The 24,781-nt window shown below is 38.5% G+C and overlaps 6 protein-coding genes across 10 annotated transcripts; 4 read left to right on the top strand and 2 right to left on the bottom strand.

Moving 5' to 3' along the window:
- Positions 1-189: 189 nt before the first annotated feature.
- On the bottom strand, positions 190-17,169 carry LOC114152799 (claudin-like protein ZF-A89). Its single transcript, XM_028030834.1, has 2 exons — positions 17,166-17,169; positions 190-1,613 (listed from the first exon to the last, which is right to left on the bottom strand). Exon 2 carries the CDS (start codon positions 1,594-1,596, stop codon positions 964-966), a length of 633 nt encoding a protein of 210 aa, XP_027886635.1. The 5' UTR covers positions 1,597-1,613; positions 17,166-17,169; the 3' UTR covers positions 190-963.
- On the top strand, positions 3,225-4,084 carry LOC114152802 (claudin-like protein ZF-A89). Its single transcript, XM_028030836.1, has one exon. The coding sequence runs from the start codon at positions 3,341-3,343 to the stop codon at positions 3,971-3,973; it is 633 nt and encodes a 210-aa protein (XP_027886637.1). The 5' UTR covers positions 3,225-3,340; the 3' UTR covers positions 3,974-4,084.
- Positions 5,660-6,868, top strand: LOC114152803 (claudin-like protein ZF-A89). Its single transcript, XM_028030837.1, has one exon. It carries the CDS (start codon positions 5,825-5,827, stop codon positions 6,380-6,382), a length of 558 nt encoding a protein of 185 aa, XP_027886638.1. The 5' UTR covers positions 5,660-5,824; the 3' UTR covers positions 6,383-6,868.
- On the top strand, positions 10,450-11,854 carry LOC114152800 (claudin-4-like). The gene has a single exon (XM_028030835.1). It carries the CDS (start codon positions 10,546-10,548, stop codon positions 11,176-11,178), a length of 633 nt encoding a protein of 210 aa, XP_027886636.1. The 5' UTR covers positions 10,450-10,545; the 3' UTR covers positions 11,179-11,854.
- A 29-nt stretch (positions 17,170-17,198) lies between the features above and the next one.
- LOC114152796 (claudin-4-like) lies at positions 17,199-20,146 on the top strand. Its single transcript, XM_028030828.1, has one exon. It carries the CDS (start codon positions 17,923-17,925, stop codon positions 18,898-18,900), a length of 978 nt encoding a protein of 325 aa, XP_027886629.1. The 5' UTR covers positions 17,199-17,922; the 3' UTR covers positions 18,901-20,146.
- On the bottom strand, positions 19,922-24,580 carry mettl27 (methyltransferase like 27). 5 transcript variants are annotated; one of them, XR_003597227.1, is made up of 8 exons: positions 24,469-24,580; positions 23,290-23,426; positions 23,098-23,124; positions 22,408-22,536; positions 21,419-21,554; positions 21,160-21,252; positions 20,565-21,060; positions 19,922-20,364 (listed from the first exon to the last, which is right to left on the bottom strand). XR_003597227.1 is itself a non-coding variant. In XM_028030829.1 (7 exons), coding segments are annotated over exons 1-7 (726 nt in total). In that variant the 5' UTR covers positions 24,470-24,580; the 3' UTR covers positions 20,490-20,857. The 5 variants fall into 5 exon arrangements, 4 of the variants coding, with proteins under 4 accessions (XP_027886630.1, XP_027886631.1, XP_027886632.1 ...); XM_028030829.1 differs by lacking the exon at positions 19,922-20,364 and having other exon boundaries at positions 20,490-21,060; XM_028030830.1 differs by lacking the exon at positions 19,922-20,364 and having other exon boundaries at positions 20,490-21,060; positions 24,443-24,510.
- Between the last annotated feature and the right edge of the window lie 201 nt (positions 24,581-24,781).

The following is a 24,781-nucleotide window of genomic DNA, read 5'->3' as shown; positions in this document are numbered from 1 at the left end:
AGCCTTACCGAGAATTTAAAAGGTTACAGATTCAAAACCACAATATTTTCTGGGACAGTGTTTCTAAGAAATGTGCCAAGTGACTGAAGGAGCTTCCTCTGGCTGTTTAGAGCATAGAGACTGCCCCTCCCCCACCTGTTGCTAAGCGTAGCTGATTAACTACCTGATAAAAGACGAAGGACTTAAAAGTTTCTGTTTGCAATCAGACATTGCTTTTATTCACAAACCCAATATGAGAGTCACAACGTAAAGAATTAAAATAAAAACAGATGCTGTTAAAACCAAAAAGGTTCTTCTGAAGAAAGCAGAATATAAGCAAGTAAAACCCAAATACCTAATATTTACAAAGATCACGAATGTAGGTAACTTATTTTACTCAACGGTTTTCTTGGAACACATTTGGTCTTGATTTTTTTATTAACATTTTCAGACAAAATCTCACCAGAAATAGTTTATAAAGTGTTTTCATCAGCCACTTGTGCTGCTGGAGAAATATGTACAATTCCTGAACAGCTTCACCCGGCCCACGAACCTCACTTTCAAAACCTCTTCTCTAACATTTTAAATAACAGATCTAGATTTAAGAACATTTTCCCTAATTTGAATTTTGTGGCAGACATACCTCCTGACTGAAGGCAGTATAGTTGGTTCTCCAAAAACCTATTTCACTTGTGAATAAAAAGAGCACATGCCACATTTTTGACATAAAATTAATTTATTTTAATAAAATATAGCACTGAAAAATGCATCTCAGATAGTAAAAAACAAAGACAATCGTACTGATCATCACAATCAATAAGTAAGGAAATAACTGCAGAATACTAACGTTTAATGAATTAATCTATCAATCTTTTACAAGCAGAAAATCAGTTTGTTTTAGTCAATATTAGTCAGAATCCTCTCTGAGAAAGAGACCAGTTTGTTCTGTCTTTTGGTGAATTTGACTCTCTGTTGCTCAGCAGCTCAGACAAACTCCTTCCCTGGCGTTGTGGATTTCGGCGCAGTGTACTTTACTCCGTTGTAGTGCTCTCTTCCTGACGGGCACTGACAGCACAGCAGTGCCCCGCCGATCAGTAAGAGTCCCGCTGCCCCCCAGCCCACATACAGGCAGGCGCCCAGCTCCCTCCTCTGAGCATCAGGAATCATTGGGTTGTAAAAGTCCTTGATGATGGTGTTGGCCGGCAGAGAGACGGTCACAAGGCACAGCGCTCCGCTCAGGAGGAAGAAAACCCCAGCAGAGATGCACACTCTAGCTTTGGCTGTTTCATCCTCGATGCAGGTGGTGCATTTCCCACCAACCACAGACAGCAGCAGGCCGAAGAAAGAGAAGAGGATGGAGATGACGATCATGGCCCGAGCCGCCTGGAGGTCTGGAGGCAGAGCCAGAAGGGAGTCGTAGACTTTGCACTGCATCTGGCCTGTGCTCTGCACCACGCAGCTCATCCACAGGCCTTCCCAGATGCTCTGAGCCACCACAATGTTGTTGCCAATGAAGGCAGTGACTCTCCATAGTGGCAGCGCGCAGATCAGGATGTTCCCCAACCATCCGATAATGGCCAGAGCAACCCCAAGAATCTGCAACCCTAAAGACGCCATCGCCGTTTCTGTCAGGTCTTTCCTCTGTGCCTGGCCACCAACTGAAACTTCGTCTGCTGCCAAGAAGTTTTATGCAAGTCTGCCGGGGTGGGCTCTCGCACCAGTGCTCACATATAAACATCTATCATGCTTTGAGCCAAGAGGCGGTCCCCACACATAAAGAGGCCCTTCAGTACCCCCAGAAAACAGATTGGAGAACAAAAAGAAGACACAGCCTGTGTATGAAGGACAAACATAAAAAGACCATTTCAAAAAATCAGATTTTTACCTATGAGCTATTTTAAAAAATACAACAGCAAATTCTTAAAGAAAATGTCTAAAATGGAGGTTATGTTTTCTGTTACTTTAAAAAGAAATTACTGATAAAATCTTAACACGTTTACAATTATGTTCTAACTAAATTAATGGACTCCATTTAGTTGCTTGGAGCATTTAAATATTTAAAAAAACAAATAGAAAAATACTTTTAATATGAATGTCATGGCCTCAGTAAAATGCTGTACTTTACATATTGATGGAAAGTTTAGTGGAAGGAAAAAAAGTCTGGTTGAAAAGAGATGCCTTCATTCTCGAGGGGATTGTGAAGCCCAGTATTTTTAAGATTTTAGGGGAGTGTGCTGTCCTCGCAACACAAAGTTTCCACATAAACTTGCATTTCTATTAATTGATTTTTGTAAAAGGACAAAAGTTTTCCAAAGTACAAAGAGTATAAAGTACATGCACAGTGTTCATCTCGAGCTGTTTAATTTCTCCTAATTACCCAAATTCTTGAAGGCTCCAAGATAAATATATGTCAAAGATAGTTTGCTGCAAAGAGCACTCACTCAGTCATGTTTCTGCAAATACAATTCAACAAAGATTGTTTGTGACACATATGTCACTGATCAAATTTCAAACCAAAAGGTTTTAAAGTTAGTCCTACAATTTGATAACTGTGAACTTAACACCAGCTTTTTGATGCAAATTATTTCCACTATAAACTAACTGACAGTATTTGAGCTTCAAGTGTCACCAAACACAGATGAATCAGAACAGGACTAAAACATTAGTAAGCCAAATCAAATCAAATCTATCAAATCTGATCTATTAAACTGAATTACTGAAACAATATTTTGATGATATTCCACGTTATTGATTTGGCATAAGTCCATTATATTCCATTTGTTTGCTTGATTTTAGTTCAGGTTATATGAAACTACACAACTTCAATTCAAATTTAGCTTGTATTTTATGAGTAAGAATAATTCTCCCCACTTTAAATGGACTAAAACTAAAAAAATAAAAATAAAATAAATGCCTACTTTTGTTTGTGAAGTCTGCTGCTATTTATCTATTTGACATACAGTATATGCAGTTTAATAGAACCATATTAAGGTATTTTAAATACATATAAATAAGCACTTTTCCATTTCTGTTCCATGTGTATCTTGAACAGAAATATTTTTAAACACAGATTAACAATCATTAAATGCAACAATAAATCCTGATCTCATTTTAATCCCCTTTTACCTGTAAATGAAAGCAGACGCGAGTAAAAGCAAGTAGCCTCCAACATCCATTGAACTCAGGTGGAGCCACTCAGCTTGATTGATTCCCAGGTGTTGTCAGGCTGATCAGTTCTTGGCAGCCAGTCAGACTCACCTCTCATGCTTCCTCTTGGATACTTAAAGCTGCAGGTGAGGATTGGTTGTATTATCCATTGCTGCTGAAGAGACTTTCAACCTTTTGTGCAACAGAAGCAAAGATGGTGTCTGCAGGCTTCCAGATTTTTGGCATCTTCCTTGCAAGCACTGGCTTTGCTGGTGACATCATCGTTTGTGCCCTGCCAATGTGGAAGGTATCTGCCTTTGTTGGGAACAGCATCATGACGGCGCAGATCTTCTGGGAGGGCCTGTGGATGAACTGTGTGAAGCAGAGCACCGGGCAGCTGCAGTGCAAGTTTCATGCCTCCATGCTGGCTCTGCCTCAAGAACTTCAAGCTGCTCGCGCTCTGGTTGTGATCTCAATCATCTTCGCTTTCCTGGGACTCCTTCTAGCCATCGCAGGGGGAAAGTACACCAACTGCGTTGAAGATGACCTTGCTAAGAGCCAGGTAGCCATCATTGCAGGTGTGTTCTTCATTGTTGGAGGTATCCTGTGTCTCATCCCGGTGTCCTGGTCTGCCAACGAGATAATCAAGACCTTCTACAACCCCAACGTGCATGATGCCCAGAAGAGCGAGCTTGGTGCGGCGCTGTTCATCGGCTGGGGTTCAGCAAGCCTCCTGATCATCGGCGGGGCTCTCCTCTGCTGTCGGTGCCAGCAGCAGAAGGATAGCCGCTACTCTGTTAAATATTCTGCCCCACGCTTGGCTGCCAGCACAGGGGCCTATGTTTAAACTGCTCAGACTGTTTCCTGAAAATCTGGACTTGAGGAACCTGGACTGAAGTCCAATCCAGGGTTTTAATCTTAAACTTGCTGATTTTTAATAAAACCTCTTCATCTCAAATTTTTGTCTAGATCTTGTTGGGTTTGTCACAACCTTTAAATCTGAAAGCAGAAGCTTGCAGCAGTCTACAATGGGAGCATGTGTCGGTTAAAATTGACTAATTACATAAACTGTAAATAAGCTGGCCAACAGCTGAGTTTAACCTTGATGCATACTGCTAGCACTGCTTGAACATTCACTAGCATCAAGCTAATGAGCATTACTTGAAGCTCAACCTGTGTAGCTCCTGTTGTGGTGAATCCACTGTAACAGAAACCAAAATATTACTGAAACTACAGTTTTGGTTAAATCCAGACTGGATGCTATAACAGGTAAATTGAGAAACAAAAGTAAAGTGGGTACTTTGTGTTACTTTTAGAGTAGCTAAAATATTCAGAACTGTAATTTAAAGCTCTAAAATATTGAACATTCAGCCAGGACAGTTTAGTCCTACGCTTTGGTTCAGGGTTCAATCTGCTGCATTTCTTCAGAACCCTTTAACTCTCACTGGGTCTGGTCTGGAATGTACTTCACAAGAACAGAGACATCTGTCCTCTCTGGGCAGCAAAGGAGAAAAAACATAATCCTGTTATTGCAGCATTTTAAGAGTCATTTCCATTTGTTGAGTAGAACTTTCTTTTTGTGTGCCATCAGAAAACTGTGTTGTGGTTGGCTGGAAGTTTGAAGTGGCTATTATAACTCTGCAGTATGCTGCAGTGGGAAGGTCTTTCCTGGAACTCTGCTCTGGAATTCCTTGAAAAATAAAAACTGTTCTGACCCGAAAGAGATTGTTCTGCCTATTGCCAACCTCAGTTTTTTCACCCAAAAGATAAAATTGTGTGTACACAATCCTAAGACACCCAAAGTTTTGACTGGCAGAGAATTTTGTAGAAAGTGGATTTATGAATCATTGTAGATGAAAACATTAAAAGGTTTTGTGCAATTGCAGTTTCTAACTTTTCTGCATTTATTGTTTTATTTGGGAGTTACTTAAGTAAATGTAGGTTGATATTTGTGGTTCTAGTTTCTCCCAAGCGAAGATAAATGCAGAAACGTTAATGATTGGAAATCTATATTTTGTATGTCATTTTTTTAAACGGGATGTTATTTATCTGTAGAAAGTAATTCCATACAAGATGAAAAAGTTGCGTTCAAGATTTACTCCATACTAGAAGCAAGGTTGGTGGTGGGCCGCACAAAATCCTTCACAGGACCGTTAATGGCCCATGGGCCGCACTTTGGTCACCAAATCTTCGCTCCCAAGTTGCAGGCTGCCAGAACTTTCAGCCCAACCTTTAATCAGAACCATTTAAGAAGACCAACATGTAAAAAAAAAAAAAAAAAAAAAAAGAGAATTTTTATACTCTCTATATACATTACATTTTCTTTTCCTTTTTGATGAATGATGGTTAATGTGATGGTTGTGTCCCAGAGCATTTAGAGTTTGCAACCTTTGATGTTTGGGATCTCTAAGCAGGTTTTTCACATGTACTACTTTTGTAAAGAGCTTTCTTCCCTGGACTATTCAGGTCAAGCAGGAATGAAGACAAGCAGGAAACCTGTTCTTGTTTCCTGAAACATCCAGTCCCTCCCAGCTGCGGTTTTCATTCCTGCTACGCTGCAAAGAACAGACAGAAACACACAATCGACCGCGTTTACAACCATGTTAAAACCTGCTGAAAAAAACATTTTTAGGTCAACACAAGGTTGAGTTTTTCCACTTTTTTAGTTTGCTTTGTGGGAAACATTCGCCTCGACACAATGGGGACTCAGCTGGTTGGTTTTTGCTTGGCAATCATCGGCTTCATGGGAACGATTCTCATCTGCGCTCTGCCCATGTGGAAGGTGACGGCATTCGTTGGAACCAACATCGTCACCGCTCAGGTGTTTTGGGAAGGTCTGTGGATGAACTGCGTGATCCAGAGCACAGGTCAATTGCAGTGCAAGGCCTATGACTCCGTTCTCGCCTTGTCTCAGGACCTGCAGGGCTCTCGGGCTCTCGTCTGTGCCTCCGTTGGCGTCAGCGTTGTGGCCATCGGGCTAAGCATCGTTGGGGTTCGGTGCACCAACTTCTGCCGCTACGACAGGTTGATGAAATCCAACATTGGCATTGGTGGAGGAGTGGTGTTTATCATCGCAGGCGTGCTGTGCATCATTCCCGTCTGCTGGTCGGCTTACATCATCATCACGGGATTTAACAACCCAGTGGCGACGGACGAGAGGAGAGGGGAGTTGGGAGCCTCCATCTACATCGGCTGGGCGTCTGGAGCGCTGCTCGTCATCGGAGGAGGGATCCTGACAGGAAGCTACAGATGCTGAAGAAGAAGAAGAATGATCTGCACTGTGCCGTCCATCGTAAACATGCTGAAGGTTTACATGTAAAATAGAGTCTCTAATTGAAGCCCCATTTTTGTCATTTATTTCAAATCATAATTGCACTAAAACGACAATTGTTTAAAAAATTATGCTTCAAGTAACTGCACAACTCAGGACATGAAGGGAAAAAATGTAATGAAATATTATAAGCTCTCCACATATCTAAATTTTATTTTGAAGAATTTGAGAATCAGAGTTGTCTGAATGCTGAAATTATTTCTGATATTTGTTCTTTTTTTTATGCGTTTACTGGAGTTACATTGGTTTAAGCAGCTGTCTTCCTTTAACTGTGAAGTCTTATTGTGACAGTTATACCTTTTAGTTTATCATTTTTGGAATTACAGAAACTTTTGCTTTGCTTTACAAATGAATGTAGCATTATGTTTTGTATGTTATGAATAAAATTTTGGTACTTGTCTATTTTCAACACATGTCCTGCATTTAGTTCTTGCTTTTAAATACACAGACAATGATTTGTGAACTAATTTTGACAATATAAAATAATACACAGTTTAATATTAGACACAGGTAAAGTTCCTGTAACTGTAATCCTGGCAGATCTCAAATTTTTAAGCAGATTCTGATTCCTGAATTGTTGGCGTAACAAAAACGCCAAAGAAAAACATGGGAACATGAACACACCTCAGATCAATTTAGAGAGACGGCGTGATTTGGCACCATTCTTGAATTGTGGTGAAGGGCCTCCCAAAATGATGAGGGCCTCAAATAGACCCCGGGCCACAGTTTTGGACACCCATGATCTATCGAGAATGTCCAACTCTGTGGTTTCTGAAATATCCTGGGAAAGAGGGAATGGCAGCTTTGAGGTTGAACAATTTGCAGATCTTTTTGGATTCAGTGATTCTTCTCCTAACAGTAAAATTGGAGTTTCTTGAAACCAAAAGATACGTAAACATTCAAACTCAATCATAGGAGAGAAGCGGTTATTCCAGTGTCTGGTTTGGAGTATGATCAGGAAATTTTATCCTCCTCAATATTAATTACACAATATTAATTAAATTGACACAGCTGTTTCATATTGCTATTTTACATAAAGTGTCAGAAACCACGTCAGAAAAGCTTACTGGAACAGGTTGTAATCATGTTTACCACGAATCAGAAGCAGAGATGTCACCATCTACTGGATGACATCATCCAATAGTTGGTGACTTGCTGTTTTGAAGACTTGGGTGTGACATTTAGCTGCCATCTTGTTGTTCTGCTGAAATGTTCCTGTTGACCATTTTTGGAGAAAAGGGTGGAGCTGGTGAGCAGGAAGTGAAACGTTACTAAGCACAATGATTTAATTGACCCAAAGGAATGAAGCACACATGAAACGATGATTTCATGTGTTTTGAAACTGGTTTCATTGGAACATGTAGTTTCAGGTTATGTTGTGATGACAAAATGCAACATTTTGTTGAATTTTGGTTAAAGTTCTTTATTATTCTTATGTCTGTATCAGTTTTTTTACATATTAAAGCCCTATTTATGATATTTCTTTCGATTTAAATACATTTTTCATTAGTAGACAAAGATAAACTGTGTAAAAAGCAATTCCTAAAAGATGATTTATTTTATTAAGTGAAAAAGCTATCCAACTAATCCTGCCTCTATGTGAAAAGTAATTCCCCATTTTTTTATTTTTAAGCTTCATTTTTCAGTTTCTAATTTTTGCCAGAGATGTCAAGAAAAAAATAATTTAAATGGAACCTGCTTGGCAACATGAAGTAGGCTAAAATATCTACAAGAGGAACACATTGTGTCCCCATTCAAAAGAAATAGATAAAGATGTTGCAGAGAGAAAAGGTAGCGATACCGACCTATTATCAACAACGAAAACCAAGAACAGTGGTGAATTTTCCTAAGAGAGGATCAGCTGTCAAAATGACTTGAAGAGTGCCGAGGTAACTTATTCAGGAGATCACAAAAGATTCAGAACGCATCCAGTGAGAGATTGAGGGGCAAATAATGCCCCATTATTTTTGGTGGAAATCTCACACAGCAGTTCAGAAAAAGAACTGAAGGAGAATATCCACCAATCAGATGGTGACTTTAAGCTCAAAGCACATTTACATTATGCAGCACAGCAAATCTTCCTCTGAATGGCACAAAAATGACCTTGGAGTGGTCTAGTCAAAGTCTGTAGTCAAAGCTGAAGGCAAAACTGCTTCATGACCCGATGAGAACAAGCCACTCATGCTAAAAGCTTCCAATGTGGATGTTTTTAAAGAATCCTGCCTGGTGGGCCAGAGTTCGTTGTCTGATTACCTGAAATATTTACGTGCGACAAAAAAAAAGGAAAAACAGTAATTATTAGTAAAGGGGAAATACTTGTTGACAGCACCGTCTGTGGAGTTTTTACAGAAATCAAGTATTACTTTGGTGGAAAAAATGACTTTTTACTTTGTATTTATTTTAATGCTTATAATAATAATAAAAAATGATTTTACTTCTAAAGCGTTTTGACACAAAGCGCTGATCAGCTACAATGAATCAAGACAAAAATAAAACAGATTAAAAGCATATAATACTAGAAGACAGTAAAACAGAAGCAGAGTTTAAAACTAATACGACTAAGTAAACAGGCGGGTCTTTAATTTAGCTTTAAAAACATCCACAGAGCTCGCCTGCCTGAAGTCCTGAGGTAGGTTGGTTTGCTTTAGGGATTTTAAAAACGTGCCTTGAGATGTGCGATTACAAGGAGGAAAAGTGGAAACCTATAAGTGGAAAAGGTCAGAGACGGGAGAGAGCGTTTAAAGCCTTGTAGATGAGCAACAAGATCTTAAAGTCTGATTGAGCCTGACAGGCAGCCAATGAAGGGACGACAGCTTGTTTTTGCATATTTCCCGGTTTTAGTCAGAACACGAGCAGCTGCATTCAGAACCGACTCTAAACTTTTTTTTGGTAACCAGGGAAACAGTCATTGCAATAATCCAATGATTCCCAAAGATTTTCTGCCCCCCTCAATTGATTACAATAAAATCCCCCCCCCAAAAAGAAAATAAAACCAACTGGGCACACACATCGTTCAACCAGACATAAACTTATACACATATTTTGTTTTCAAACTCCACTAAAGTTTATTTCACACTTCAGGTTGCAACAAAACAAACTACAAACCATCTTTACAGTGAAACACTTTTGTGTAACTGTGTTTTTTTTTTTTCATTCATCCATACAGCTTCCCGCGCCCCCCCCCCTGCAATGGCACTGCGCTCCTGCTAGGGGGCGCGCCCCACACTTTGGGAACCACTGCAATAATCAATGTGTGAGGACACTAAGAATCTGTGCATTTCCAAAGGATAAAATTTGTCTGATTTTTGCAATATTCTGAAGATGATAAAGGGCAATTTTAGTGACCTCCTTTAAATGAGGCTTGAAATTGAGCTCAGGGTCAAACCACAGTGCCACTAACCAAAGCTGTGTGGTTGTGTGTTCTGTGTGTAACCTGAATGTAGAGACAGAGATAACAGAATAGTGATCCTGCCGGAAGTTGTGACGTGCAACCTTAAATATCTGCATGGCATTACACAGAGTATCGATTAGATATGCAATTAATTATGAAACATTATGTCACAGAGAAGATTTTTAACCGTTTTTGTATTATGTATCTGTATACAGCTCTCCTTTCACTAGAGGTATTAAAAATGTAGATTTCTTTAATGAAAAAGCAGTCAGCAACATTTCAGCTGACTAAATAAGGATCGCTGTAGTTTCCGCATTGATCTGACCCTGTTTAGTTTAATTTAGTTTTAATTGTGTAGTTACTGTATTTTTTCAGTTTGTTGAAGATTTTATAATTGAATTTAATCAGCAGAACAAACAGAAACGCCTAGTTTATCTTTATTTTTGTTCTTCTGCGAATTTCTTTCATTGTACCTCCGAAACTCTAAGGTCATTGATGTTGTGAAGAGATCCGGTTTGGTCAGAATCCTCACAAACCAGTTCCAGCTTAGCGTCAACTGCAGCTCCTCCTCTGACCTTGTCTCTCCTTAAAACCAGCAATTTAAACCACTACCCACACATCTTGCAACAAACAAAGCTCTCCGTCTCTCAGGAAGACACGACTACTCCATTTCTAAAGACAGCAACAAAGCTTCAACATGGTGGCCGGCGGAAAGCAGATCTTGGGGATGGCGTTGGCCTTTATCGGCTTACTGGGGACCATCATCATCTGCGCCCTCCCAACCTGGAAAGTCACAGCCTTTATTGGTGCCAACATCGTCACCTCTCAGATCATATGGGAGGGTTTGTGGATGAACTGCGTGACTCAGAGCACAGGCCAGATGCAGTGCAAGGTCTATGATTCTCTTCTGGAGTTGCCTCAAGACCTTCAGGCCGCCAGAGCGCTCATCGTCATCGCCATCATCGTTGCAGTGTTCGGGATCCTGCTAGGCGTGGTGGGAGGCAAGTGCACCAACTTCATACCAGACGAAACTCAAAAGAGCAAAGTGGCTGTCGCTGCGGGTGTCGTCTTCATCATCGCGGGCGTCTTGGTGCTCGTCCCCGTCTGCTGGACCGCCAACACAATCATTCGGGATTTCTACAACCCAACCCTGATCAGCGCTCAGAAGAGAGAGTTGGGGGCCTCCCTCTACATTGGCTGGGGCACTGCGGCGCTGCTCTTCATCGGCGGTGGGCTCCTCTGCGCCACGTGTCCTAAGAACGAGAACGACTACGACTATCGGTACTCCAAGGCTCGCTCTGTGGACACCAACAAGCAGCAATACGTCTAGAGTCACAGAACTGAGTCGGGTAAAGATGAGACAAGATAAGATTTGATAAAAGTCTTATATTTGAGTCAAGATACTTAACGAAACTGTGGCAGAAAGAATGAATGAAATACTGTTTGTCGTCTTCATAGGAAACATTTATATTGTGAAAAGTGAATTAACTGTATTTATAAACACACATATTATTTAGAGATGCTTTCAGACCAAAAAACTGCTTAATTATTTCTTTTTTGCATCCTCATCTGTTTTTTTGTTTATTTGGACAATGTGTAAGATGTGAAATCTACTCTGATCTGGATTTTTGTGATCATATGTAAACGTTGACAATCATGTGGCTTCTTGTTATTTTGCTTGTTTTTAATTTTTAATCCATAATTATAACTATAGTCAGTGGTTATGACTGCCTTTCTTCCTTTCGAAATGTCATTAATGCTTACAGTAACGCAGCAAGTGGTGGAAAAAGTGCAGCTTGTACTGAAAAGGGTGGAATCTTAACAAACAGGTTGTGGGACAATGTTCGCTTTCTGCTGAAGAAACTCTGCCAAACATAAACAAGACTTATCGACAAAGCTGTTTCCGTGGAGAACTCATCACTCGTAGTTTATTGTCTCATAGGCCTGTGGATAACTGTAAAACAAAATTTTATATATTTGAAATAAAAGAATTAACATAAAATAAATGATTTGGTATGTTTTTGTGTAATAAGTAGTTTTGATTTAGTTTTTTGGCTTATTTACCTATTTTTTGATTTAGTATGAAAGTATGAATGGAAGTATTAGTAAGTCTGTAAGGGTTATGAATAATTTGGGGCTTAGACATAAAACTTAAAAGAAAAAAATGCATAAAACAAGCAGGAGAAGATATCTGTCAATGTGAATGTTTTATAATTCATGTTAGATGTTTGAGCCCAATTTCACTCCAAAACAATGGATTTTATCTATCTTAGTTGAAAATACAGTGAACTTTTGACATTGCATTTACTACTATCTACTTCCTACACTGGTATTTATCACACATTGTAATTAAACAATAAAGGAAGGTCGCTGTGTTAAAACGAGAAAGGGAAGGCCACTCAGAATTGGTAAATGCTGTGGGAAGAGTGAGTTGGGTGGGCTCAAACGCTGGACACGGGCCAGCGAAGGTCAAACAAAGTGTGTTATTTAGGAAGAACAAAAGGAGCTACACAAGCAGGAATGATAGACACTTTAACAAACTGGAGATAACACAAGCAGCGAACTGAAGGAACCAAAGAAACCAGCAGCAGCAAAACAGCTATGCAGGAATGGCTAGACCAAGGTGACTAAGCAAATCAGAAACCTTCAGCACGTTACACCCTGAATGTCCTCATTGTGGGACAATAAAGGATATTCTGCTCTATTACATTCTATGAAAACATGTAAAAAACTGTTAAATGGAAAATTTGCTCCCTCTAATTGAAGCACATTTTCTATGTGGTTAAAACTCCCCATTAAAAGAAATAAAGAACAGTTGGACTACAAACTAAAAGGAATAATTTCAGTTAGGATTTTACATTTTGCTGTGCTTCAGGATGCCTGAGATCAGAGCCCAGCGTGGTCGGGTTTCTTTCTTTCCTGCAGCCATTCCTGAGCTGAATTTCCCTTAGACTGCAATACCAAAACCACTTTTTAGGTTTTGAATACATATTTTATATTTTTGGGAGCACAATGTACTTTAATGCTTTATTTGTCTGTATATGTATATAGAGCTCTGGAAAAAAATGAGAGACCACTCAAATGGTCGGTGTTCTCGGATTTTACTTTTTATAGGTTTATGTTTGAGTAAAATGAACATTGTTCTTTTATTCTATGAACTACTGACAACATATCTCCTAACTCCTTTAATATATATATATTTATTAAGTTTTCAAAATACAGCGTACATAAATCATACATAAGAGTATGAAGCATATACATATATATTTAATACATTACTGTATAAGAAAAATATACTCTTACCAATAAGACAATGAAAATAAAACATACAATAACTAAAAAAAAATAATAATAAAAACAAGTCAGGGAAATTATCTAAATAACTGGTTACACTGAACTGATCACCATTTACGCTTTAGGATGGTACTACCTGTCCATAAAGGCATGGGTGGCAGCATCACGGTCAGTCTTAGACTGAGAACGATGGTCCAAAAACGGCTGCCAGATACTACAGAACTTATTAGTGAAGCCCACAACATTATAGTTTCTCCAAATGAGGAATCTCAGTAAAATCACTTAACCACATTTTAAACTGAGGAACCTTGTCAGTTTTCCACAATCTTCATTTTACTTTCTTAGCTATTACCATTCCATACACGACAGTCGTTTGCATAGAAATGCTGCGGTTCCTAAGTGAAGGAGAATATCCAAACAATGCAATCTGGGGTTCTGGAACCATTGTGCATACTTACATACTTCAGAAAACAAGTTGAAGATGTCACACCAATATTGGAAGAGTTTGGGGCATGACCAGAACAAATGTGACAGGGAGCCATCAGCGGACTTGCATTTATCACATTTTGAAGATATTGAGGGGAATATTCTGTGCAATTTAATTTTAGAATAGTGGAGTCTATGAAACACCTTGAACTGAATTAACTTTGCGTTACATTGATAGAACATGACCGGACCCTCCCAGACCTCACTCCCAATCTGCAAGCCCAGCTCCTCCTCCCACGCAGCCCTCAATGAGTTTGTGACTAAATTAATTCGCTCTGCAAAGATGCCAACAAAGCTTGAAATTATTATTTTTTTGATTCTGGAGAGCCCAACAGCATTTTGCATATCTTATTTTCTTCCGGAAGAGATACGAAATTCGTGATGTTAATTTGAACATAATTTCTAATTTGCAAATATCTGAAAAAATCTGCATCCAGAAGAAAGAAACAGTCCCTCAACATTGCAAATGAAGCTAACTTTTTGTTGATATACAATTTTTTCAGTGTAGTTAGGCCTTTCAGTCTCCAATTTTTAAATGATATATCCGATAGTGATGGGGGGAAAAGCATGGTTACGGTAAACTGGGCCATGAACTGAGGTCTCCGGTAACCTACAGTAACTTCATTTGTTTCCATATTTTCAAACAATTTAAAGCAATCAAATGATTTACTCCACTATTTGTAGGAGATATTGATGCTGAGACAAGAAGTGCCGGAAGAGAACTGTTTATAACACTACTTCTTTCAATAGCCACCCAACGGGGGAATTTGCAGACAGTTTTTGAGCATCACCTTCCTGCCAGTATACCAAGGCCCTTGCATTCGTCGCCCAACAATAGTGCTGAAAGCAGCGTAATCCTAATCTCTTGGTATATGGAGTCTCTGGCTACCGTAATAACAATCTATAGGAAACTTTTTTTTCTCCCTCATTCATAAAACGCCAAAATCGGGGACTTTTCCGGGAACGGCGTCAGCCGGGGACACGCCATCTAAAACGGGGACTGTCCCCGGAAATCGGGGACGTCTGGTTACCCTAATGTAGCATCTTCCACCTCCTTAATCCGGTCGACGAGATTTAATAAAGATGCCTGGGTCGAAGCGAGGGTTGCTTCAAGATCGTTAAATCTACCATTCATCGTCTTGCTCAGGTTATTTATTGCAGCAAGGATGGTAGAGGATCCCGTATCCTGCTCACGTGCTGGTTCAGCTTCTGTTGCAGTTGTCGCTTGCTAGCTAGCTAGCTAGATCCAGCACGTGCTGCCCAGTTCGGAGCCTTATCTCGTTTCTTTCCTTTATCCGCCTTGGGTTTAATCATCCTCAACGTCAAAACAGTTGGTCAGAGCCCGGGGAAGCCGAAATATGAGTGAAATATCAATGTAAATAAGAAATTACTTTTAAGTGGCGAGAAGCCAAAAACCCCCAAACAAAATGTCTCCTTCTTCTTCTTCTTGTTTTTTTTTTTATGGCGGTTGGCAAACAACTTTTAGGTGCATTACCGCCACCTTCTAGACTGGAGCATGGATCAGATGTAAAGTCACTATAATCTTCCCCCCATGTCTCCTAATTGCAAGTAAAACTTTTGTATTTGCAAAAAATGAGAAATGGTCAAAATAACAATAAAGATACAGTGTTTACAGACCCCTAATAACGCAAAGAAAAAAAGGTCATATTCATTTAGAAACATCAATAATAATGTTTTAACTAAGGAAGAGTTCAGAAATCAATATTTGATGGAATAACCACAAGGTTTTCAAAGGGGTTCAGTGCAGTGGGCTCTTAATTTTTTCCAGATCTGTATGTGTGAATATGGGTATGTATAATTATTTTACCTGAACAAAGGGGTGAGGTACAATAAGCTATTTTAAATATGTCTCCTATTCTACTAGGTTATGGTGTTCTATGGTAAAAATTTTATTTGCTATTGTGAGATGTATGTTATTAATTAATAAGTGGGACGCTAGGTATCATTTGCATATCAAAAACTAAAAGCAATGCAATAGGGTATCAGTTATTGTTGCAAACCAATCCACCCTTGGGATATGAATAAAAACTGAACTAAAGTGGTTTATAAACTAACAAAAAGTATTTTAAAGTCTATTGTCTGAGCTACAGGAAGCCAGTGAAAGGACTTCAGAACTGGGCTCTATCCTCCTGGTTTTAGTCAGAACGCCAGCAGCAGCTTTCTGGATCAGCTGCAACTGGAGGATATATTTTTTTTTAGGAAGACCTGTGATGTTGTAATGATCAATTTGATTAGAGAAAAACACATGGACGAATTTCTCAAGGTCTTGTTGAGACTTCAGTCCTTTAATCGTAGAAATGTTCTTTAGGTTACAGAAGGCTGACTTTTAAATTACCTTTATGTGTCTCTGAAGGTTCAAGTCTGACAGAAAAAATATTCTATAGGCTGTCAGCTAATATTAGGAAAGATTATATTTATTTAAAGACAGCAGCACAAACACTTTCTAAATACTTACAGATTCCAGCTGATTTCTTGGCTCTCTGTGAACATCCTGTTCTTTTTTGTTGAACACCTTTCCTCTTCATTGCACATAAACCCATTCGTGGACTAAATTGTATTGATTTCTTTGCATGTGTGCATTACTTGGATTGCTACAAACATCTGATGCAAATTTCATGTCAATAGAAATATTAGCGATTGTGCTACTCAAACTCTAAAGTGTGGAAAAAAGAAACTGACAATCAAAATCTTAAATTTCAGATAGAAATTAAAGTTGAGTTTCATCATCAACAAGGTCTTGAGCAAGGCCAAAACATTTTTGTTTACAGACATATTTCATTAAGAATATGAAAAATATAATTACTAACATAAACATTGACCTGATCAATACTTATTGTACCTGCTACCAATTGTTAATCAGTTACTTACCTCATGCAAAACAAAATTTTCTGCATCATCGTTCATATTTTGAGAAAACTGACTCTCAAAATTCTTTTTTATTTTAATAGCAATTTAAGTTTGGAAGATACTTTTTGAGATGTTACAAAAACATGGCAAATATTTTAGGTTTAATTCCATTACGCCTTATTTATCTTTCCCTTGTCACAAAATCCAGATTGATTTTCTACAAATACTCATAAAGATCTTCTGTAAAGTACTGAGTTTCTGTCGCTGCAGTCTATTTAAAGCATGGGAAATTTAAGCCGAAACGTTCCAGACATAATTGAGGAAAAACCCTCAAAGCTGTTGACAATGGCAACACCAAACGAGGAAATATGAGAAGAGAGAAACAAAGGAAATTTACAACTATGTACAAGCAAATTAATTACATATCAAGACTAATCAAGAAATAAATATAAAAGCTATCACTGATAGCATTCCAAAGATAAAAGGAATAAATATAATTTCAGGATGAATTAAAACATTTTATGTTGGTTTGTGTGTGTGCGTGTTTGTGTGTGTGTGTATATGTGAGGGTGGAAAGGTGTTTGCATGTTTTAAACCAGTTTTTCTCCTGAGTTGATGCTGGTCCAGCTAAGCTGGTTTTGTCCCAGGAAACTGAAGTTGGCATTTCACTTCTGCTCTTCTAAAAAACATTAGAAACACAGCTACTCTGAATCCCTGATAGGTAATTGATGGCCTTTTCTTTTTGGTTATTAAGCACAAATATGATGTGCATCATAATAAATAAAACGTTTGGTAAAATGTGAGACCATTTTACCAAAGCAAGGCCAATTCTCTTAATTGGCCCTCAATCTCAATCTCTCTTAATTTAATCCTGCATTTTGTTTCGTTCATTTATAGTTAAATGAAAATTGGTTTCACCTAAACAATCAAGAGAGACGATGGGAGTGGGGATGGATTATGCCACTTCTTTCTGTCACCCTCCTCCTCCTTCTTTCCCCAGTAGAATAGGTGTGGCACATGTACGCCTGACCAGTAGCACAGCGACAGACGGTCAGGTGACAGGAAAGAAAGCACTCGCTCACGTAGAGGGACATGTTGAGAAGGGGAGGGACAGTAACAGATGGAAATATCCTGTAAACAAATGAAGTACAGCTGAACTAAGACACACCTGGAACTTCACAAAAGGATACCAGAGGATAGCAGAGGAACCGAAACTGTCAGCAGTCTACGTTGAACACTCCAGATAAGTTCATGGTTAGAGGGGAAGGCATGTGAAAAAGGCAGCACATGTTGAGGACTGACAAAGATAGCAGAGAAGAGCGAGAGAGAACGACACTGAAGGCAAAACAAGCACTGCAGGGATCAAGAGAGGCTCTTCATAAAGGTCTGAGAGGATTTTTCCAGCAGCTTCAAAGATCTTCTCATCATGGCCTCAATGGGGATGCAGCTGCTGGGCAGCATCCTGTGCCTCCTGGGCTGGGTTGGGGTCTTCACCAGCTGTGTGCTGCCTATGTGGAATGTGACCGCCTTCGTGGGCAGCTCCATTGTGACCTCTCAGATTATCTGGGAGGGCATCTGGATGACTTGTGTGGTTCAAAGCACAGGATATATGCAGTGCAAACCCTATGAGTCCCAGCTGGCTCTCAGCACCGACAAGCAGGCCGCCAGGACGCTCATGATCCTCGCCATCGCTACAGGCAGCATTGGCCTCATCCTGGCCTTCGTGGGTGGAAAATGCACCCGCTTCTTGGATGAAGAAGGAAGTGGTGCGAAGGAGAAAGTGGCCATAACAGCAGGGGTGGTGCTGATGATCACAGGGCTCCTCTGTTTGATCCCAACGGTGTGGGCGGCCACGACGGTGGTGAAGAACTTCTACAGCACATCCATAGACGCTCTGAAGATGGAGCTGGGAGCTTGCCTCTACATTGGCTGGGGGGCAGCGTTTCTGCTCATCCTGGGAGGGGGTCTGTTCATGAAGTCCTCTTGCCCAGGCAAAGCCCACGACACGGACAAGAGCCCCTCAGCCCGCTACGTGGTAGTCCGATCCTCTAATAGATCCTCCCGCGCTGGCTCCCGTCTCTCCAGGGTGCCGACGGCGCTGGCTCAACCCATCAAACGCATGTCGCCCAGGCCCCAAAGCTCTGGGGCGCCACCCTCCTATCCTCAGCTGTTCTCTAGGCTGGGATATGATGTCGAATCCCAGCAGAACGTGAGAGAGGATTCAGAGAGATCCTGGGCTCCATCGACAAAGTCTCAGATGAAAAGGTCCGAGTCGAGAAAGTCCGAACACAGCGACGCGCCATCAACAAAGTCTCAGTTGAAACGAGCTGAAATGGATGAAACTTTATCAGCTGCCAGTGAAAATGAAGATGCAGCAGCAAACCCAGAGAAAACATACCTGTAATATGAGCACTAGAAAAAGGAAGACTTCAGTTTTCAGTTTGCAGTTACTTAGTAGTTCATTGAACTACTTAGTAGTTCAATGTTTTATAGATGATAATGTTTCATTTTGATATAATTATTATTTGTTGTGTTTAATGTGAAGGACGTTTATCAAAATGAAGGAGACAAAAATAAAATGTAACATTTTATGTGCGCATATACTGATTGTCACAAGTAAAACAAGTGAAGTATGTACAACTTGTGATGAATGAACTTGTTTAACTTGAATTGTTGGTTTTAACTTGCCATGGTAATGTGAGATATTACACTGCATCAACTGTTTTTTAGTGTTTTAATGCACTGAATACATTTTTATGTAATATTTTACCTCAGGTTTTGGGGTTATTTTTTTACTTTATCTTTCAAATACATAGCAACTTGAATGACTATGATTCTTTTTACTTCTTTTTTATTACTTTATACACTTAAATGTGTGGAAATAAATGCTCTTCCTATTACACAACAAATGTTTCTGTAAATACTTTTCATCAAAGCATTTAATTGTGATTATATTTTTATTTTATTTAAGCATGTAACAGAAAATGTATTGCCAATTTATTTTTCAATAAATGCAAAATGTGAACGAATATATTGTATATTGCTTTCTTACTAGTCATGACTATTTAAGTAAAAAATGTCCAGGAGAATCACCTGGACTCCCGGTCTTGCTTTGGTAATTACAAGCTTCTGGACAAACTGGTTTGACAGAGATCAAAACAAAATGTGTTTTGTTGAAGGAAGAAGAAGCGTGTTTGCAGAGAAAACGGCATTGAGTTTCAGTGAACAATGTTTGGGTTTTGCTGATACAAATGAAAAGGATTATACAGACACAATGCATGTCTGTCGTCCAGAATGTCACAAATAAAGTTTGTTGTATTGACTGTGTTATGGAGATAAATTCATAAATAACCATGGGAACTTTTAGTTTTTATGGAAAAGTCAAATTACAAACTTTTAATAAACCATAACATAAACAGCCAGAGTTTATCTTTGCATTATTTATTTGTATTTATTAACTTAATTCTTTTTTAAAAATCTGCTTCATCTGTTTGGTAAAGCTTGGATGTGGTCACGCCTCAGGGCTTTGAGGTTCAGCCAAACATTGCTTGTACAGTGACGCACTGGAGAACCATTTCTATAAAAAGTTGATGAAACAGTGACACCTGGTGGATGGGAAACATTTTGGTCTCTCCCGGATTTAAAAAAAAGAAACGTTTTGGCTTCACAGATTGTTGATACATCAAAAACAACAACAACAAAAAAACACTACTAAGCTTAATATTTACAGGTAATCTGTGAAATAAATCAAGCTAATCTGCCACCTCCCAGTGTTGCTATGGCAACCTGCAAAAGTGAACCGCTCAGTCAGAAACAACCAATCAGAGCCAGGAGGAGGATCTTAGTGCTGTCGATCATCCTCATGTACCTGTTGTAGGATGTGAATAGTTTTCGATATAAAAAAATATTTACAAATACTTTAATATTATTTAAATATTCGAAAATTTAATATTTAAAAGTTACAAAAGTTAAAAAGTACAATTTAATAATATATAAACAGTATAATTATATTTTATTCAAGTCTTAAGAGATCCTTTAGTAAAATAATATACCAGTCATAGTGTTTACCTGCTCATCCTTTGCTGGATATTTTCAGCTGTTTTTGGGCGACATTCGGGTCGCACCCTGGACGGGTCACCAGGAAAAACATGCACACCTCTCAGGACAATTTAAAGATACAACGGTCCATGTTTTTGGACCGTTGGAGGAAGCCAGAGTACCCCGACAGAACGGACGCAAGCACAGGGAGAAACTCCATGCAGAAAGATCCTAACCTGGGATTTGAACCCACAACCTTCATCCTGCAAGGCAACAGTGATACCAACTGCATCATGCAACTCATAACAATTCAAAATAATGTGTTACAGTTTCCTATAGAGGTACACAACTCCAGATATGTAGCCGTCCTCCTTCTCTGATACAGCCCTCTCCCAGTCTTTGACCTCGGTGACCTCTAAACAAGTCCAGAGCTCCTCTTCCTCCATCTTCCTCAGCTCGCTGTCAAGGGCAGCTTTGTACTCCAAGTTATCCTGGTTACTTCTGGTTGTCATGCAAATGGAGCCACCTAGTGGAACGATAAAACAGTGCAGTGAAGAAATTACACATTTACCACAAGACAGAAGAAATTAGCTTAAAAAAGTAATAAATAAAATGATACTCTGACCTGGTTTGGTGGCATTGCACAAGTGTCTGGCGATACCAATAGGGACCTGACCAGCACTTAATGCTCCAACAATTACAACCACATCAAAGCTGCCTGCAGGAGGTAAAGTGAAGCTCATCATCATACATTTAACAATTCTTTTTAAAAAGCTGTCCAGAATAATCAGAACTTAAATGTACAGAAGTCACAAGCAGTGAAAGTAGAAACCATCATAAAGGTCACAGAGATTAATGAGATGACAGGATGTTGGTTTAATTACCCCACTGTACGGGGAGAGGCTCCTCTCCCAGCATGCACTGCTTCAAGTCCTGGTACAAGCCGCTCTCTCTCGCCCTGCCCAGCATGGCCTCGCTTCCATCCACACCCACAAAATGTTCAAACCCGAGTTTTTTCATCTGCTCAACAAAGACACATCTTTGTATCAGTCATACGACTGACAATGATAGCGACTCTGTCCTTAAACAAAGCTCTTAATTTGAAGTTTTAGTTATGGTACAACTACCATAACCATACCCAGTTTTGTAAAATAAAAACTATATAAAAAAAAATTATTTTACATTTTCTTAATATCGAAAGATATATTTATCTTTTAAAAATATATTTGTGTATTTTTAATATAAAAAACTATGTTGAATATTAAAAATTTTTTTTTATATTTTTAATATAAAAATATATTTTCAAATATAGAAATATATTTAATCTAAAAAATACAAAGACATATTTATAATCTTAAAAATATATAACTATATATAGTTATATATTTACAAAATGATATTAAAAATATATACATGTATTTTTTATAAATTAAAAAACATCAACATTTAAAAATTTTTGAAATATTAAAAAATTTTATATTTAATGTTTGTTGTATGTTTGTTTTGTCGGAAGCGGTGCATGTTTTAGACCTGGAGGAGATCGATCTTTTCACAGATTATCTGTCTCATAACAAACATTGTGACAGTTTTAACAAATATGTAAAAACATATTTATATAAAAGTAATATACTGCTGCTACTGTGCCCACTTTTTCTTGTTTTTCTCAGAGTGAATGAATATCTCTAGTCTACAGCTCTTTCTGAGTGACCCCACTGATTTACTCCAGATTTAGCTCTGGACTATCAAAAAGACTGAATGCCAAATTGATTCAAAAAGGTGCTTCAACAAAACTGGCCTTTAATTGGGATGTGTAGATTTGTTAATAACACTTATCTCTCTGTCTGTCTATCTGATCAGTGTAGCTGCTACTCACATGTTTGGCCACCAGTCCGGTACCACATGCCACATCCAGCACGACGGCTGCCTCTCGCACGTTGCTGAAATGGGACGAGATGCAGTCTGCTGCCAGACTTGGTGCCCGGTAATCCAAAACGGCCACATCCTGTTTAAAATATGGTAAAAACTGAAACAAAAGCAGTTTTCTTTGGTCTCCCAGTTCCACATTTACGAGAAAACACTGTTTTAAGATGTAGAAAAATTAGTTTAAAGGAATACACTGAGCCCAGTAGAGTTAAACAGTGTTTTGATTGAGCAAATTATGCAACGTAAGGTTCAGAACGTTGCAGAAATGATTAAAATGGCATGCTACAAAATCAAATTATTCACCAAATATTAAATAAATTACTTTGTGAGTCTGTGTCAATTATGACTTAAAAATGTTGGTGTTTATCTGGCTGATTTTCTTTTTTTCTTTTTGGCTCAAGTTGTCTTTATGTGATAGTGAAGTGACAGGAAAGCGGGTTGTGAGAAACGATGAAGACTTGCAGCAAAGGTCAACGAGTTGGGACTTGAACCCATGACGGCCGAGTCGAGCACTGAGGCCTCAAATAAAGGTCACCAGTGAAGCAAAGTGAAAACCCTTGTCATTTTACTAACATAGATTGGAATTTTGCACCAAATGTAAAACTAAAGTTTAGTAGGTGTAAAAGAAACTTTGGCTTACTGAGGAAATGGCTTTCACATGTAGCAACTAACGAAAACATAAGAAGATTAGCATCAAAAGAAAACCAAAAAACACTTTATTTGCCACTTTTCTTTAAATAACTGTTCATTAATCTTAATTTTAGCATTTAGTTTGATATTGCTATTAAACCTAGAATAAGAAAATAAACCCACCCAATGTGTCTTTTCTCACCTGATCGTAGTTTTCTGCCCAGCGGTTGTAGAAGCTGACCTTCTCTTCTGATGTGGTGCTTTTATGAGCTGACAAGATAACAGCTTTTACGCTTTCAAATGTGTTACTGTCAGCAGACATTATACAAAAACCTGTCACTAATAACAAAAAAGAGAAACACAATTAATGAACATCATTAATATATTCAACATTAACATAATTCCACTTTATCTTTAAACAACTGCTGGAGATAACAATTTCCCTGATATTTAAATGAATGTCATACTGTTTCGGTTACCACCACCGAGATTTACGAGGAATGATTACTTTTCAAAACTACTAATGTGTTATAACGCAACGACATGACAGATTAATGTTACAATCAGCAGCTTCTGATGATGTGCAAATAAACCACAATTAAATATGCAGTAGCAAACAATTACCGCCACATCTGCAAGGCAGCTAATGAGTAGCTGTCAGCCATTTTCAGCTTGCTATAGTCCCAGCATGACTCAATTGAATAGAATATATTATAACATAAATGGCAATAAATGAATAGAAATATAGTTTATTATCCCATAGTGGGGGAACTCAAGTATACCAGCAGCAAGTTAAAGACAAGTGGAAGCTTGCACTTTCACACAATGGTAGAGAATACAAAAATAAGAATAAGTGACAAATTTTCAGCTTAAGAAAAGTAATGTACCGTTTTTAATCAATAAATGTGTAACAGAGGAGGGTACATTAAAGAAATAACAAAACAGTAAAACTCTTTTGTATTCTAAGCAAACAAAATCTCCTATAAAATATCGACTACATTAAACGTATTCTTTATTCTGCCTTTCCAATAAACATTAGTATAACTGCAATAATCAAGGTTATAGAAAAGGCCTATTTGTTATTTTTGCAACACATAAAAACAATTGCAACATAATGTACATTTTTCTTTAAAATGATCGTCTAAGTAATATGAAACCATTGTATTTTGATTCAAGGTGATCATAAAATGGGAACTTCATATTGGCTCGTCATACTGACTTATACACGAAAACAACTTCTCTTGACTGAGTAAAACAAAACACATTTAAACCATAATGTCGTCTTCTTTCTTGTGTAGTGATATGTAAAGCCCGCTTCTATTTTGTATAAAAAATACTTTTTTACCAAAACTAACCTCGTTGTTTGGTTATTGTTACTTACTCACAGGTTGCAGTGAACTGCACCAGGAAGCGAGTTGAATAGACTATGGGTTATCTTTTCCCTCAGTAAAAACTCTCAGGATCTGAGGCGTTTAATTACAACTTGCTATTCCAAATATCCACGAGTCTTTGCTAGAATTTACATTTTAAACTCTTAGAATACGCCTTCTTTCTTCATAGATATTCCTATAGATAAATTCATGACCAAAGTAGTTTTTTGCTTCGGAGTTTTCTTCTACATCTAGTGATGTTTCAGTGTAAAGCTAATATTTCCGATAGCATTGAAGCAGACTCAGGCGCAGTGGAGTTCCTGA

Source organism: Xiphophorus couchianus, chromosome 11, assembly GCF_001444195.1.
Source record: "Xiphophorus couchianus chromosome 11, X_couchianus-1.0, whole genome shotgun sequence".
Taxonomy (NCBI): Eukaryota; Metazoa; Chordata; class Actinopteri; order Cyprinodontiformes; family Poeciliidae; genus Xiphophorus; species Xiphophorus couchianus.
This window is presented reverse-complemented; position numbering and strand designations above follow the sequence as displayed.

What these genes read in the sequence shown, in the direction of transcription:
- LOC114152800 (XM_028030835.1), top strand. Translation starts at nt 10,546, where the DNA reads ATGGTGGCCGGCGGAAAGCAGATCTTGGGGATGGCGTTGGCCTTTATC.
- mettl27 (XM_028030829.1), bottom strand. An exon ending in ATGTGAAAGCCATTTCCTCA is followed by an intron (nt 22,537 to 23,097) that starts GTAAGCCAAAGT and finishes TATTTTAAACAG; the next exon opens with GATGTGGCCGTTTTGGATTA. An exon ending in GCCTCTCCCCGTACAGTGGG is followed by an intron (nt 21,253 to 21,418) that starts GTAATTAAACCA and finishes TACCTCCTGCAG; the next exon opens with GCAGCTTTGATGTGGTTGTA.
- LOC114152802 (XM_028030836.1), top strand. Translation starts at nt 3,341, where the DNA reads ATGGTGTCTGCAGGCTTCCAGATTTTTGGCATCTTCCTTGCAAGCACT.
- LOC114152803 (XM_028030837.1), top strand. Translation starts at nt 5,825, where the DNA reads ATGGGGACTCAGCTGGTTGGTTTTTGCTTGGCAATCATCGGCTTCATG.
- LOC114152796 (XM_028030828.1), top strand. Translation starts at nt 17,923, where the DNA reads ATGGCCTCAATGGGGATGCAGCTGCTGGGCAGCATCCTGTGCCTCCTG.
- LOC114152799 (XM_028030834.1), bottom strand. Translation starts at nt 1,596, where the DNA reads ATGGCGTCTTTAGGGTTGCAGATTCTTGGGGTTGCTCTGGCCATTATC.